The sequence below is a fragment of the Acinonyx jubatus genome, chromosome B1 (assembly GCF_027475565.1).
Source record: "Acinonyx jubatus isolate Ajub_Pintada_27869175 chromosome B1, VMU_Ajub_asm_v1.0, whole genome shotgun sequence".
Classification (NCBI taxonomy): Eukaryota; Metazoa; Chordata; class Mammalia; order Carnivora; family Felidae; genus Acinonyx; species Acinonyx jubatus.
The window spans coordinates 157,180,702-157,197,344 of NC_069382.1; the positions used below are offsets into that span (position 1 = coordinate 157,180,702).

At 36.4% G+C, this 16,643-nt stretch overlaps 1 protein-coding gene across 6 annotated transcripts in view; it reads right to left on the reverse strand.

The window, feature by feature from the left end:
• Positions 1-1,712: 1,712 nt before the first annotated feature.
• The window catches only part of CEP135 (centrosomal protein 135), a 69,094-nt gene continuing 54,163 nt past the window's right edge, over positions 1,713-16,643 (reverse strand). For 5 of the 6 annotated variants that reach the window (XM_027057159.2, XM_027057149.2, XM_053217340.1 and 2 more), the window contains 5 exons: positions 13,250-13,459; positions 12,211-12,413; positions 11,221-11,325; positions 8,416-8,529; positions 1,713-3,506 (listed from right to left, as the gene is read on the reverse strand). In XM_027057159.2, the coding sequence (XP_026912960.1) occupies positions 8,427-8,529; positions 11,221-11,325; positions 12,211-12,413; positions 13,250-13,459 (621 nt within the window). In that variant the 3' untranslated portion in view covers positions 1,713-3,506; positions 8,416-8,426. Of the gene's footprint in view, positions 4,339-8,415; positions 8,530-11,220; positions 11,326-12,210; positions 12,414-13,249; positions 13,460-16,643 lie in introns of all 6 variants that reach the window. The other variant, XM_027057155.2, reaches the window with a different exon arrangement.

Genomic DNA, 16,643 nt, shown 5'->3' on the forward strand with positions numbered 1-16,643 from the left:
GTCATGATCTCACGGTCATGAGATAGAGCCCTGTGTTGAGCCCCACTTCAGGCTCCGTGTTGGATGTGGAGTGTGCTTGATTCTCTCTCCTCCTTCTGCCCCTCCCCTGCTCACGTTCTTTCTCTCATGCATGGGAGGTTTGCATGCAGGTGGGAACAAGCCAAGTGAGCAAAAATGACTCAGGAATGTGGTGTTAATTATAGAATCTTTTGACTAGTAGAAAGAATGAATACTGATTATAACTAGATAAAATAGTTAGACGGTAGAGATGGTTCATGTTATAAGAGGGAAGGAAGTTCTACGGATACAGATGTATTGTTAATAGATTTGAAGGGTGAGAAAGTTTCCCTAGTGTTTCCATTTTCTCAGTGAAAGAAGAAACAACCTGAGAGCAAGAAAGAGAGGGATTGAAGGTCTGAATAAAGAGGTGTGAAATGCTTGTTGGGGAGAGGTTAAGTGTAAATTGACCAGGAAAATGTATAGGATCCTCACACAATGCTGTGGGCCCTTGATTTTCAGGGTCATAAATTTCAAGTGAAATTGGAACCAGCATGGCTGGTTTTTTCTCTATCCCTGTTCAGCTGCTTAGGTACAGATGCAGCATAGTTGAAGTAGTTGGATACAAACAAGATTTGAGTTTTCAGTTTACAGGGACAAGAGAATTAATGTATATGCAAAGAAAATGAAGCTTATGCAAGATAGAGGAAAGTGAGGGACTTATAGACAAAAAATAGGGGAGAGAATCAATTGTCTGGAGATCCTAGTTGAGTCAAAGGATTGGTTAGGCATGACTGAGTGACCTAGAAAGAGGTGTGAGTAGCATGCTAGAAGCTGAGGTTTTTGGAGGTAATGATAAGATCTACAGCAGTGTTTTCAAGCTATAGGTTGAGTCCCATTAGTAGGTCAGTTTGGTGGATCAGTTTCTAAATTAGCACTTTAAATCCGCTACACAGGGGCACCTGGGTGGCTCAGTCGGTTGAGCGGCCGGCTTCGGCTCAGGTCATGATCTCACGGTCCGTGAGTTCGAGCCCCGCGTCGGGCTCTGCGCTGACAGCTCGGAGCCTGGAGCCTGGTTCAGATTCTGTGTCTCCCTCTCTCTGACCCTCCCCCATTCATGCTCTGTCTCTCTCTGTCTCAAAAATAAATAAACGTTAAAAAAAATTAAAAAAAAAATCCGCTACACATTAGAATCATGTAGAGAACTTAAAATTAAAAATTAAAATGCCCACACCTAATTCCCAGAGATTCTGATTTATTTGGACAAGTACAGGGTTCAGAAATCAGTTTTTCATTAAAACTGTCCAGGTAACACCAATGCAGGCCTGGTCAATAACCACTGTTCCAAGATAGTGAAATTAAAAAGACTGATGATAGAATAAAAGTAAATCTTCTAAGAATTGGGGAGAGGGGGAGATCAGATGTGTGGTAAGTTGTAATAAGGTGATGTGGCAGGTGGCATAGTCAATGTAGTTAAGGTTCTCAACACAGAGCATATGAAAGAAAAATGTAAACACATACACAAGCCTGTTCAATCATTTTGTACATGGATTTCAAACAGAAACTTTGACTTCATTTCTTGAACTAGAAATAAATCAAAACCATTAAAAAAAAAGTATCTCACACATTAAGTACAAGGATTTACCCAAATCCTACCATGATAAAGTTTGAATTGTTAATTTTAAAGATTATTGCTAAAATTTAAGAAAAAACTATTTGTAAGAGAAAATAAATTGACTGGAAAGTTTAATGGAAAATCTATGTCAAGCATAATTTAAAAATTTTTTAAACAAATTAAAAACATCTACAAATGGTGAGAACATTCAGTATTTTAAGATAAAACTAATTTAGGAAAATTGTAGTAACATGGTTAAGAAAATAATTATGGCAAGCTACACATTTTTAAATTATGAAAAACATTAAAAATAAAATATCTAATAAAATAGGCCTTGCTATTGCTTTGGGGGAAAAGGTGGGAATATTTTTTATTTTATTTATATATATTTATTAAAAGATTTTCCATATGACATTGCAAATTAGTCCCATTTCTCTTGTATTTTGCTATATGAATTCACACAAAGGAGATGGAATACATAAAATTACAAATATGGTAGAAAAATAAACCACATCACACCCAAATACACAGTGAATTATTGCAAATGGCATATACCATATCCCAGATATATAAGGCATATTAGTTTTAGAAAAGAGCAATGCCACCCCCAGGTACACACAAACACACATACACAAATACCATTGTATTAAAACCACAATAGGAAACAAACTGTATCATAACCAACTGGTCTTCCACTTTCTTATGTTCGTTCTTAAGTTCTTCTTTTTCAATCATAATGAAACCTACCAAGGAAAGGATTTTCTCCAAATGTGTATGGTTCAAACACGATTAGTTTTTGAATCTGACATTCTATTTTGTACTTCTGTTCTTTTATTAATGTGTGTATATATATACATATTTAGATATATCTAAATTCCTTAAAACTACAACCTTGAAAATTAATTGTAAAAAGTTGTTTTCTATTTACATGCCACAGTTCAGTGTTTACATACTATTCTGTAAGACTAATAAATTACAACATACAAGTTTAGAAACAAAAACTGGTATTATTGAATGTATACTGGCATTTTAACAAAATCTTTTACTATATTTACCCCATATACTTTTATGGTCTGAATTTTTTTCTTAATACAGGGAGGAATTTTATTTACTGAAAAAGTGTCCCAAATTTCTGTTCTATGGTTTTACAAAATTCTGAATGTGGCTTTTAGTTTGATTTTGATAGAATTTGTATTAAGTGAAGAGTCCATGTGATAACCAAAATAATAAAATATTGCATATAATATATAAATGTATCTTTCCCATCACAGTTCTTCAAGTTACAAATGATATACGGTAATTATTATTTTATCAAGACCTCTGCTATTGTGAAAATAGACCTGAATATATTACCCTTGATGATAGATAGCAAATTGGTGAACAATTAATTTTACATTTAGAAGAAAAAGCGTGACAGCACAGCATCAAGATTGATAATCCTATATGAATGTATTAAAGATATGGGTTATAAACACAGGTATGAAAACTGAAAACACTTTGAAAATAAGTATTGTAAGAATATTTATATACACATATCATGGCTCATTATGAAAAAGATTATTAAAGCATAATGTGAACAATACATTATATTAATTCACAGTATAAACACACACTTTGTGGAGCAATTTAAGTGAGGAATAATATAAGTATAGATATAACATTAGTTAGCACTATTAATACATATTTTGTTCTGTCATATATATAAAAATATACACATAGATATGGCTCTTTTAAACCAAAATTTTTATATAAATATTCACTGATTTAAATAAAAGTTGACAGAGGTAGAATTTGTGTCAATGTTCATGATTTTCAAGAACAAGTACTTCAAATATTTCATTACTGTTCTGTCCTTTAAAAAATCCACAGAGGTAACTCATTGAAAGCCACCATTCTGAAAAAGGGGGGACAGGAAAGGGGAGTTAAGAGAAAAACGATAAACAAAAATTACTTGGTAAATTCACAAAAAACTAAGAGACTGTTTTCAGTTTTAACCAAAATTATAATCTCTAATAAAGCCTTTGCCCATAATCAAGTTATAGTTAACAGCTCTATACTTCAAAATATATTCCCCTCAGACCACCCAAGCACATCAAAGTATATGAGGACTAAATGAATGATACAGAGTGAAAAGAAAGGGGTAACACAGGATGTTAACTGAGAAAAATTACTCAAAATGAGGAATAATATGTCTAAGTTAATGTACAAGTACTGTAAATTGTGTCTGAGTCTTAAAACAGCATATTATGGACAAATATTTTTTACCTTATGTGCTGTCTAATCACCACCCCAATTAAAACACACACACACACACACACACACACACACACACACACACTAAAATATGAAAAATTCCACAATGGAAACATGTGATGAACTGATAACTATTTTATTTATTTAAATAAAAAAAAATTTTAATGTTTATTTTTGAGACAGAGAGAGACAGCACAAGCTGGGGAAAGGCAGAGACAGAGGAGACACAGAATCTCAAGCAGGCTCCAGGCTCTGAGCTGTCAGCCCAGAGTCCCATGCGGGGTCAAACCCATGAACTGTGAGATCATGACCTGAGCCAAAGTTGGACGCTCAACCGACTGAGCCACCCAGGCACCTGATAACTATTTTAAAATGGCATTTTTGAGGAGCACGTGGCTGGATCCATTTAGTGGAGCATGTGATTCTTGATCTCGGGGTCCTGGTTTCAAGCCCCACATTGGGCATAGTGATTACTTAAAAAATAAAACAAAAAATAAATCATCTCTTGTAAAATTCCAAATGTAAATACTATCTCCTGGCAGAAGGAAAGAAAAGGAGAAAGGAAAGGAGAAAGGAAAAAAAAAAAAGAAAAGAAAAATAAAAAGAATAAAATGTCATTTTGAAAATACTTTTAATGATTAGATGCTCTCAACAATTTATTAAGGGGAAAAACCCCAAAGAACAGAACAAAACAAAATATAAGTTAGGATAAAAAATTATTTTGAGTATGATCTGTATTACAATTATATATGTATGTCTATGAATGTGTGTGTATATTTATTACAAATCAAACAAGAAGGAAGTATATACCAAAATGCTAACTGATATTTTCTCTGGGTTATAGGATTAAAAGTGATTTTGACTTGAACATACATTTTCACAACAGCCAAGAGATAGGAGGAACCCAAGTATCTACCAACTCATAAATGGTATAGTCATACAGTGGAATATTGTTTAGCACCAAAAAAGAAAGAAATTCTGACACATGCTCCAATATGGATGAACCCTGAAAGCACTGTAAGTCACAAGGACAAACACTGTATAGTTCCAATTATATGAGTTAAACAGAGTAGTCAAATTCACAGAGACAGAAATTGTAATGGCAGTTGCCAGGAGCTGTGGGGAGGGGAGACTGGGAGTTAATGTTTATTTCATGGGTAGAGTTTCAGTTGAGGAAGATAAAAAAGTTCTGGAGATGGATGAAGGACATTATTTTTTCACAATAATGTGAATGTACTAATTGTCAGAGAAATGTGGACTTAAAAATGGTTAGAATGATAAATTTGATGTTATGTATATTTTACCACAATAAAAAAAAACGTTTAAAAAACTGATTTGGGGGCGCACCTGGGTGGCTCAGTCGGTTAAGCGTCTGACTTTGGCTCAGGTCATGATCTTGCAGTCAGTGAGTTCGGGTCCTGCGTTGGGCTCTGTGCTGACAGCTCAGAGCCTGGATGGAGCCTGTTTCAGATTCTGTGTCTCCCTCTCTCTCTGTTCCTCCCCCACTCACGCTCTCTCTCTCTCTCTCTCTCTCAAAGATGAATAAAGGTTAAAAAAAAATTTCTTTTTAAAGTAATTTTGGTGTCCTTCTTTATATTTTTATATTTTATGTTTTCTCGCTGAGGATGTACTAGTTAAACACAGAATTACTATATGACCCAGAAACTCTACTCTTAGTTACTCCCAGAAGATTTGAAAACAGGTACTTGAACATCAATGTTCATAGCAGCATTATTCACAATAGCTAGAAGGTGAAAACGACCCAGGTGTCCATCAACTGATGAGTGGACAAACAAAATGTGGCATAAACACACAAAGGAGTATTATTCAAGCATAAAAAAAGAAACAAATTGTTTCAACATGAGTCCTGAAAACATTATGCTAAGTAAAACGAGCCTGACACAAAAGGACAAATACAGTATGATTTCACTTATATGAAAAGCTAGAATGGGCAAGAGACAGAAAAGTAGATTAGAGACTTTCAGGGCCTGGGGAGGTAGACAGGGGACTGAAGAATTATGGCCTAAAGGATATAGAGTTTCTGTCTGGAGTGATGAAAAAAGTTTGGAAATAGTGGTTTTGGTTGTACAACATTATGAATTTAATGCCACTGAGTTGCGCACTTTAAAAACAGTTAAGATAGCAAAGTTCATGTTACATATATTTTATCACAATTAAAAAGTGTTCTAATTTGGGGGGTCTGGCTGGCTCACTTGGTGGAGCATGTGACTGTTGATCTCAGGGTTGTGAGTTTGAGCTGCATGTTGGACATAGAGATTATTTTTAAAAAATTGTTTAAAACAAACAAAACAGAAAGTTTTCTAAATAATCACAGCTTTAGAGATTGCTAAATCCAGCATGTTCTAAATCAGTGGTTCTGAAAGTATAATATGGGTATCTCTGGAGTCTCCAAGACCTTTTTTGAGCATCTATAAGGTAAAGCCTATTTTCATAAAACCAAAGAATTATTTGTTTTTTTCACTCTTATTCTCTCACAGGTACACAGCAGAGTTTTCCAGAGGCTACATAGTGTGAAAAGCCAGGTAGTAAATATTTTAGATTTGTGGGCCACGGGGTCTCTGTCACAACTACTCAATTCCACCTCTGTAGGAAAGCAGTCTTAGACAATGTGTAAACAAACAGGTGTGGCTATGCTAGATTTACAAAAATAGGCAGTGGAGTGGATTTGGCCCACAGACCTTAGTTTACCAATCTCTGGTCTAAAATGCAGCTGTGAATCCAGTATGAGAAAATGTATGTGTCACAACTGTTACAAGGCTTTATAACGAGAAGCTGAACCTCCATCTAATCACATTCAAATTAATGCAGCAGCTTAAAAGTTGTGAGGACACAGTGATTGTAGCCAGCACTGAGAAGTAGTCCTCAAAGTGAAAGAGGAAAATGCATGTTTTAGTCAAACAAACACACACAAAAGAAAAGTACAGCAATCAGGACTCATTTAAACCTACGCCCTACAAATACCAATAAAACCTGGCGGATCAGTATGTCAAAACACACTACATAATTAATGTTCACAATGAGAATTCTGAGTCATTGAGGAAATGCTTAATTATCTTCTATATGCTTCTACTTAAAATAAGGCAAAGAAATGCATATTTTTAAAAAAGAATGACTTTACTATTTCTGTCAGCAAGCCTGCATTTTGCGGTCAACCTACCTTTCAAGCCCTGGTCCTGCAGGACTTCTTTCCCATTCGTTCCCATCTCCAATGAATCAGCACATCCCTTTGACCCTTCTTCTGTTAAATGTATCCTACCTCTTTACAACCACTTTGCTCTGTCTACTAAAGCTTGAACATATGCATGTCCAGTGACCCAACAACTTCACTCCTACGTGTATACTCAAAAGAAATGCACACATCTGGTCACCAACACACAGGTACTAGAATAGAATGTTCATCGTAACTCTACAATAGCCCAAACTGGAAATTACCAAATGCCCATCAACAATAAAATGGGTAAATGGACTGTGGGGAGTTCATGCAATGTAATACTATGCAGCAACAAGACTGAACAACCTACAAGAACACACACCAGTATGAATGAATCTCACAGATGTACTGTGGAGGAAAACAAGCCAGAAATGTAAGATTTCGTTTAAAAAGTGTCCAAAAACAGGCAGAAGAAATCTATGTTTTTAATAGGCAGAATAGTTACTTCTGGAGCAGGGCTTATAAGCAGGAGAGAGCCCAAGAGGGATGTGTTTTGTTTCTTGATCTGGGTGTAGGTTATTCACAGGTGTATTCAGTTTGTGAAAACTCACTGAGCTGTATGCTAGGATATGGCACTTTTCTATATATATGTCATTTGTTTTTAAAATTTGTCCTAGCTTTCAACATTATTCCACAGATCCTGAACTGAATATACTGTTCCTCTCATAGCTCTTTCTGGTCTCTGCCTCTCATTTCTATCTTCCCCAATATGGCCCAAATATAGTTATGAAGTTAATCCACCATCTTAATCCCTCCCTTGTACCCATATTATACACAGAAGCACCTTCAACGGCTCCCCTTGACTTACAGAGATAAGACTACAACCTCTAGTTGAGCCTCACATTCAATATACCCTCTGTGTCCCACCCTGCCTGCCATGCCTTTCTCCCTCATTATTCCCCGACAACCTGCCATTCCTGTCAGATTGAGTCTACTGTGTCATGTGCATTCCCATTTGTACACTGCTGTCTATACTTTTACCACCTGTTATTTGTATGTTGAATTTGGCACTTCATCAAGTGTTACTGTGTGATACCTCATCCTGTCATTTAATATTTTGTTGTGGATGCCTTTTCTTCTTTAATTGAGGTATAGTCTACATACATTAAAATGCGTGGACTGTTAATGTTCAGGTCAATGAGTTTTTACAATTGTATATACCCGTGCAGCCATCACCAAGACACAGAACCCTTCATTACTTCACAAAATTCCCCTGATCACCTTTGTAGGCAATCTCCCCTCCCTCCACATTGAAAACTACTTTCTGAATTTTTATAATTACAGATTAGTTTTGCTTGTCCTAGTGTTGCATACTTACCTTTATGATAATTAACAGCTTATATGTTCAGGAGAATGTAAAGGAGACCTCAGAGTTGAACTAAGGGGTGGTGTGGGAAGACCATGTCGACGCATCTCTTGGATTGCTCTTTCTCTGTCAGTAAAGATCAAGGAAGGGATTATACAATTAAGTGGTATACAAAATATACGATGCTGTGATTTTTACTGATTAAGTAATTTCTCCTCAATTAACTAATGAGTATTTCTACTAAATTTAAATCCAATGTCCTTATAATTTTTAAGTAGTGAGTAAAAGATTTCAATTAAAGGAATATGTACTATAAGAGGTTGTTCAAAGCCCCTCTGAATACAGATTTGCAAAGTTGGTTCCCACCTCTGCCCCTTCCTTTCCCACCTCTTCTTGAACATAAATCTAGCTTGTTCCTTCTTCCTAAAAACTCCCAATGTCAGAAGTGAAATAACCCTTTTCTCTACTACACCCTCCTCCCCTGTGTCTGGGTCAGCTCCACAAAGCATGGTGACTGTGTTTCTAATTCTTTTGTGGGCTATTCAGGGTCTCTGGCCTAGACTTTCTGCATTATATTCCTCAGTATCCAAGATTTCTACTTAGTTGGGTATTTCACAAACTATTTTTTCATTATGATCCCCCTTAAAGAAACTTTTTAAGATATTCCCTCCCCCCAAATTATCCACTCTTCCCAATGAAATTTTAACATATAGATATGTTATTTATGTACTGAGGTCCTCTGGCAGGTTATGAGTCATTGTAATACCTAAAGTTTTTTTGCCACTCCCTCAACCCCCAAGAACCAATATTGTTCCCTGGGGTGGCGATAATGGCACTTTAAGAATGCATAACCTAGTTGGATGATAAGGAAAAGGAGATGTCCTGTTGGCCTACGTTTCTTTGGGGACCAGGAACAAGGGAAAAAGAGGAATTAAGGGAGTCTTATAGCCCTAGGCAGTAGGACCCCCCTTGGACTGAAGAGAATTTAAGTTATCATTAAGAAATAGAAATCATGTATGTACAGTTTAGCACACTGAGAAACGAAATCTTCTCAATTACGAGAAATTAGTAACACTGATTTTATGTATTGATGCTTTTCTTCATTTCTCAGGCTTCCTTTCTCTTTGAAATCATAAATATTGATTTCCTAGCAAATTTTGTCTATACTACAAATGGCATATCTTTCAAAAGTTTTGATGCAAATAGAAAATAAGAGAAATAAAAAAACTGACCCGATAAGCAGCAATTTGACCACTATCTGAGTACGAAATCTCAGGAATGTTTATGTCTATGGTATTAATACAGCAAGAAAGAGTAATGAAAGAAAAGTAGCTTGACAATTGATTTGCAAATTAGACTTCAATTTTAGCTGTGAAAGCAAGTTTCATCCCTGTTTGTGGCACTTGGAGATTAAGGTTTTCAATATACAAAGCAAATGAACTGAAATAAAAGTGAGTATGAAAATTAGAAAACTACTAAGCGGGAGGGAATATACTGTATATAAGAGCATGGGGTTTAAAATTAAACAGATCTGTCTTTATTTCAAAACTTTATCTTTTTAATTCACATTTAGTTAACATAAAATGCTTTGTTAGTTTCAGGTGTATAAGATATATTTTGATTTTAGTTTTGGCTCTGCCATTTATTATTTGTGTGACTTCAGGTTCCTGTAATATATGCATAATAATAGATTATTAGTAGCATTAATCAGATATGTATATGGTATCTGGCACATACTTATCAATTGCTCTTTTGATCATCACTTTTGTGACGATCTGTATTTGGAGTCTCCTATTGGACCACATTGTGCTTTTTTTTTAATTTTTATTTTTTTAATGTTTATTTATTTCTGAGACAGAGAGAGACAGAGCATGAGTAGGGGAGGGGCAGAAAGAGAGGGAGACACAGAATCAGAAGCAGGCTCCAGGCTCTGAGCTGTCAGCACAGAGCCTGACGTGGGGCTTGAACTCACAGACCGTGAGATCATGCACCCGGGCTGAAGTCGGACGCTTAACAGACTGAGCCACCCAGGCGCCCCATTTTTAAATTTTTTTTCAAAGTTTATTTACTTGAGAGAGAGAGAGAGAGCGCGCACGAGCAGGGGAGGGACAGAGAGAGAGGGAGACACAGAATCTGAAGCAGGCTCCAGGCTCTGAGCTGTCAGTGCAGAGCCTGATGCGGGGCTCGAACCCACAAACTGCGAGATCACAACCTCAGCCGGAGTCCGATACTTAACCGACTGAGCCACCCAGCAACTCCAGTTTGGGGTCTTGTAGCATCCTTACTCGCCTGTTGATTCCCTATTGTATTCTTTCAAATAATGCCCTGATTTTGCCCTGAGAAATGCTATAGAAAACATGTAGACAATATTTGCTACTTTATTTACTGTAAGGATATTATCTCCCACAACACTTTTGACTTTTTAGGAAGAAATATCAGAAGAAGTTTATTTATTTATTTTTTTAATTTTTTTTTTTTTAACGTTTATTTATTTTTGAGACAGGGAGAGACAGAGCATGAACAGGGGAGGGTCAGAGAGAGGGAGATATGAAGCAGGCTATTCACAGAATATGAAGCAGGCTCCAGGCTCTGAGCTGTCAGCACAGAGCCCGACGCAGGGCTAGAACTCACGGACCACAAGATCATGACCTGAGCCGAAGTCGGCTGCCTAACCGACTGAGCCACCCAGGCGCCCCAGAAGAAGTTTATTTTTGTATGAACACTGAAAGAAAGTTGGCTATTTTTAAGTCCTATTAAATCTTTTTTGGGACAGGGAATAAATAAAAACACTGTCCAATGCTCAAATCTTTTTCTTACCGTTCATATCTTTCAGTTGAAATCTGCCTTTTCATAGAATCATGATCGGTTTGTAACTGTGTCACTTTAGCCCGAAGCATGGTGTTTTCCCGGCCTAGACTAGTTCTTAAAAATAAAATTTAAAAATAAATAAATAAATAAGTAACAAATATGTTGTTTTGTAGAGTCTAGTGCTATGGAGTTTTGTTTTTGCTAGTAATAAATACAAATGGAGGTGATAATTAGGACAAGAAAAGAACAAGTCTTTTTAACACTACTTTTCTCAACTTCAGGAGCTTCTATCACTAAGTTTTCTTTCATTCATTCATTCATTCATTCATCTTATTTATTTAACAAACAGTTAAACTAAACTTCCAGTATGTGCTAGGCACTGTAGCAATGCTGGAAATACAAATTTGAATAAGACATGAATTATAACATCAAGATGTAAAGTATCTTCATTGGCTCTTTCTGGACTCTTGCCTCAGAAAGACAAATATTATTAACTTCTTTTAAAAGTTAACTATTCTACTTGTACTATCTACTCCAGATTTTCTCCCCTCTTCCATCAAATATGTCCAAATCTGCCCGTCTAATAGACACTATCATCAATCTCCTAAAAGGTAATTAATCACTAAACTTATGTGAGTCAAACTACATGCCATTTTGTCTTTTTCTAGTCCACACAGTAAAAGACACAGATGGCTTTCCCCATCCTGAAATGCTCTCCCCTTTGCTGACTCCTGTTTGTTCACAACTCAACTACAGGCATTTTTCTAAAGTTCACTCATTCACTTCCATGGGTACCATCTCTGTGGTGAAGATACACAAATCTGTATCTCCAAACACAATGTATCTCCTTAAACTAAACCCCCAAATTCCTAAAAGCAGCCACAACATAAGTAAAATATTTTGGTTTTGTACCACCGTACACACTCCCATCCGCTTCTCTCGCCAAAAATTATTTTTGACAAGCGATTTTCTTTAAACAGGTTGATTTATGCCACTTACAATTTGCTTTCTGAAAGGGTTAACTTCTCTTTAAGTAGCTGAATTTCTGTATCCTTCTCGTGGGAGGTTAAATGAGAATGAAATTCTTTATCTCTATTTGTAGCCAACAATGATTCAAGGCTTTTAATTGTATGTCTCTCACTTGCCAGTTGTTTTTTGAACAGGTCTGCTTCTGATTTTACATTTTCTAATTCCACCACAACCTATAGGGAAAACAAAGTAAGATTACTTCAGTACAATTTGAGACTCACTCTAAAAAATTATTTGTAGAGCTATATACACTTATCAGTTGCTTTATTTTGGGTACCAGTTAAAGATTTTGAACCATTTCTTTAAGTGTAAGAAGTCATCTTATTTTCAAAATAATTTTTGCTTATTTGGTATAAGACCTATTCCTATGAGTTTCACTCATACTTCCTTGCCAAGAGAGGGTCATTAACATAAAATCCTAAATTGTGGCCATCCTACCAGAAAGGAAGCCCTTCTGATCTATTATGTGTACTCTGACCAAACAGTCAAGCCAGCACTGGAGCTTCTCAGTAGCTGAAAATAAAGATACTATTAAATGAATGAAAACTGAAAACATCTGTATTTGAAAACATGCACTGGGATGTTTAAAGTAATGCTCAGTTTGAGAATGGGAAGTTCCAGGTAACTAGACTTTGAAAATTAAGTAAGATTTAAATGCCTTGAGATTTTATCAGAAAGACTACTCTATTTAGGAAATAATGAACTGCTCAGTCCTTCATTTAAATCTTACCTTCAGACAGAGAAAGAATATACTGGGATATGTTCCTATTGTATAATAACAACACTCCTATTTTCCTAAATATCCATCTATTCCAAAACAGAAAGCACCTAATTTCATCACTAGGCTTGCTAGAAAAATCCTGGCAAAGAATCTAGTTTTCAAAATCCTGTAGTCAAAAGTAACTCCTTAAAGGGAAACAAACTTTATCAAAAGTGCTTGATAAAATAAAACAATGAGAGTAAGGCTCAATAAAATAATGTGCTACAATGAAGTCTTTTAAGTCCTTACCCTCTCAAACTCCAGGTTTTTGGAATTCAGTTGTTGGGTCATAAGATCTTTGCCTGAATCCAGCTTAATGCAAAGTTCTCTAAGAGACGACAAATCATTCAACGCTGCTGCTTTTGCATCTTCTTGGTGTCTCAGCTCTTCTTCTAATCTAGACATGGCTTTTGCCATTGATGAGATCTGAGACTCATAAGCATGATGTGCATTTATGTGCTGAGAATAGAAAAAGAAACTGGTAAAAAGTTAAAGTAACCCAGTAATTTTAAAGGCTTGAATCTGTGCAGCCATGACCTCACTTTAAAAAAAATAGTAGAGCCAAGTTTTGCACATTTTAAGATACTCTGAGGGAGCTGCCGGCTATTTAAAGATGGCCTATTTAATGCTTAACCCAATGAATTGTATATAACTACTAACCACGGTAACTAGGTACCTCACGTATATATTTGGAAGATGCAAAGATAAAAATCATTGTTTTAGGGTAAAAAATGAATCTTGGAAGTTAGATTAAATTTACCTTTATAAATTGTTATAATGCCTTTTCAAGAAAAAGCAACATATTTACTTCTCACTCCTCAGTTGCCTTTAAATTCTAAATTGCAAAATGGAGGAGCGCCTGGGTGGTTCAGTCAGTTTGGTGTCCAACTCTTGATTTTAGCTCAGGTCATGATCTTGCAGTTTGTGAATTTGAACCCCAAGTCAGGCTCTGCACTGACAGCATGCAGAGGGAGACTGCTTTGGATTCTCTGCCTCCCTCTCTCTCTCTGCCCCCTCCCCTACTCAAGTACATGCTCGCTCTCGCTCTCCCTCTCTCCCTCTCTCTCTCTCTCTCTCCCTCCCTCCCTCCCTCAAAAATAAATAGCTGGGAGGGAGGTAAGTGGGGGGGGGATGGAATAAATGGGTGATTGGCATTAAGGAGGGCACTTTTTTTGCAATGAGCACGGGGTGTCATATGTAAGAGATCAATCATTGGGTTCTATTCCTGAAGCCAAGACTACACTGTATGTTAACCAACTTGAATTTAAATAAAAAAATAAAAAGTAAAAACAAAATTTTTATTAATAAATTTCAAAATGGAGTTTGTTTTAAAACTGAATACCTGAAGTTCTATTTAAATTTAATTTAACCTAATAGTAATCCACAACTTTATAAGATTTTAATAACTGAAATAATGAACAAAGTTTGAAACACTGATAAAACTCTCTTTCTAGAATAATCCACATTTTAAGTTCCACACAATTTAAATTGTGAGTGATAAATACAAACTGACATCAATTCTAGTCTAGAGTCTAATAAGAATTCCACACTTGAAAAATAAAATGATTTTAATAGGTATTAACAAAATAAATTGACATTAAAAATCTGTGCAGAAAAGTAAATATTTGGATTTTCTAAATTAATGAATTAAAAATCAGAGTTCCCTAAAACTAAACATAAATAGGTAAAAGTCAGTTTTACATACCACAAAAGAACACGAACAATGACAGACAAAAAAATTAAAGAATAGTTTCTTTCGAGAATTTTGAAAGCTAAAAAGCATTCTTCTAGTTATACTCTTGATAGGAAAACTTCTAGAGACAGGGTGCCAGTTTCGTAGGACTGCTGTAACCAATTACTACAAATTACTGGGTGGTTTAAAACAAACAAAATTTATCCTGTCACAATTCTGGAGGTTACAAGTCTGAAATTTAGATGTTTGCAAAACCTAGGGGTTCTGAGAGAGAATCTGTTCCAGGTCTCCCTCCCAACTCCTGGTGGTTGCTAGCAATCCTTAATGTTCTTGCCCTGTAGACACTTCACTCCAGTCTCTGCCTCTGTCTTCATCTGGTATTCTCCCCTGTAGCTTCTGTGTCCAGATTTCTCTTACAAAAGACACCAGTCATTGAGCTATGGCCTGCCCTAGTCCAGTATGACCTCATCTTAACCTGATTATAACTGTAAGAACCCTATTTCCAAATAAGATCACCTTCACAGGTGCTGGAGGTTAGGATTTCAACATAACTTTTTGAGGTCCATAATTCTATCTATCCTTTAGCTCCCCAAAATTCATGTCCTTCTTATGTGCAAAATACATTCATTCCATCCCAACACATTCTAGCATCAATTCTAAGTCCAAAATCTCATCTAAGCATCATCTAAATCAGATACGGGTAAGACTCTGGCTATGGCCCATTTGGGGACAAACCACTCTCCCTCCCCAGATCTGTGAGCTAGCAAACAGGTTATCTGCTTACAAAAACAATGGGGAAACGGGCATAGAATAGACATGCCTACTCTGAAAGGGAGAAAATAGAAGGAATGAAGGGGTTACTAATCCAAAGCAAGTTTGCAACTAAGCAAGGAAAATTCCATTTGATTTTAAGGCCTAAGAATAATTATCTATGCCACGATAGTCTACGTTTTGGGCCTGCTAGTGTGGCCCCACCTTCTCAGCCCTCAGCAACAGCCCCACCCTCTTGGCCCTCAGTGGCAGGGGCCCTGCACTCTGGGACCAAGGAGGCAGTAGCCTCACCCCCTGGGGCTGTACCCTCTGTGCCTGTGGTGGCAACAGTAGCCTCATCAGAACCTGAGCTGCCCATGGCAGCCCTGCTCATCTCTGAGTTACCTTCAGAGCCATTCCTCCCTTTTCTCAAAGGAGAACACGTATTTATAGCTAAGTAACTCTGCTAGCCTGTTTCCTGCTAGTAGGATCCCAGACATTCAGCCTTCTTTCATTTCATCCTATTTCTGTCCCCATCAATACAAGTTGGCAGTGTTTCTACAGAGATGACTGACTGGATTCATGAGCCACATACCAAATCTGTTCACCAAGAGGTTGTGTGTGAAGCCACACACTTGGCTCTGTCTCCAAAGCACATTATCTGCATAGGCTAAGAATTTTCCAAATCATCAAGACCTGATTCTATTTTACCCCCTAAATTTTAAGTCTAGTATACTTAACATACACTGTTATATTAGTTTCAGATGTACAATATTGACCCAACAATTCTCTATATTACTCAGTGCTCATAATGGTAAGTGGTACTCTTAATCCTCTTCACCTATTTCACCCCTCTCCCTACCCACTTCCCTTCTGGTGACCATCAGTTTGTTCTCCATAGTTAGGAGTCTGTTTTTTGGGGAAAAAAAAAAGAAAAAAGAAAAAAAGATCTGTTTTTTGGTTTCTTTTTTTGTTGTTGTTCATTTGTTTTGTTTCCTAAATTCCACTTGAGTAAAATCATATGGTATTTGTCTTTCTCTGACTTATTTCACTTAGCATTATACCCTCTAGATCCATCCATATTGTTGCAAATGCCAAGATTTCATTCTTTTTTATGGCTGAGTAATATTTCAGTGTGTGTGTGTGTGTGTGTGTGTGTGTGTGTGTGTGTGTATACACACTGTATATATATGTATATAC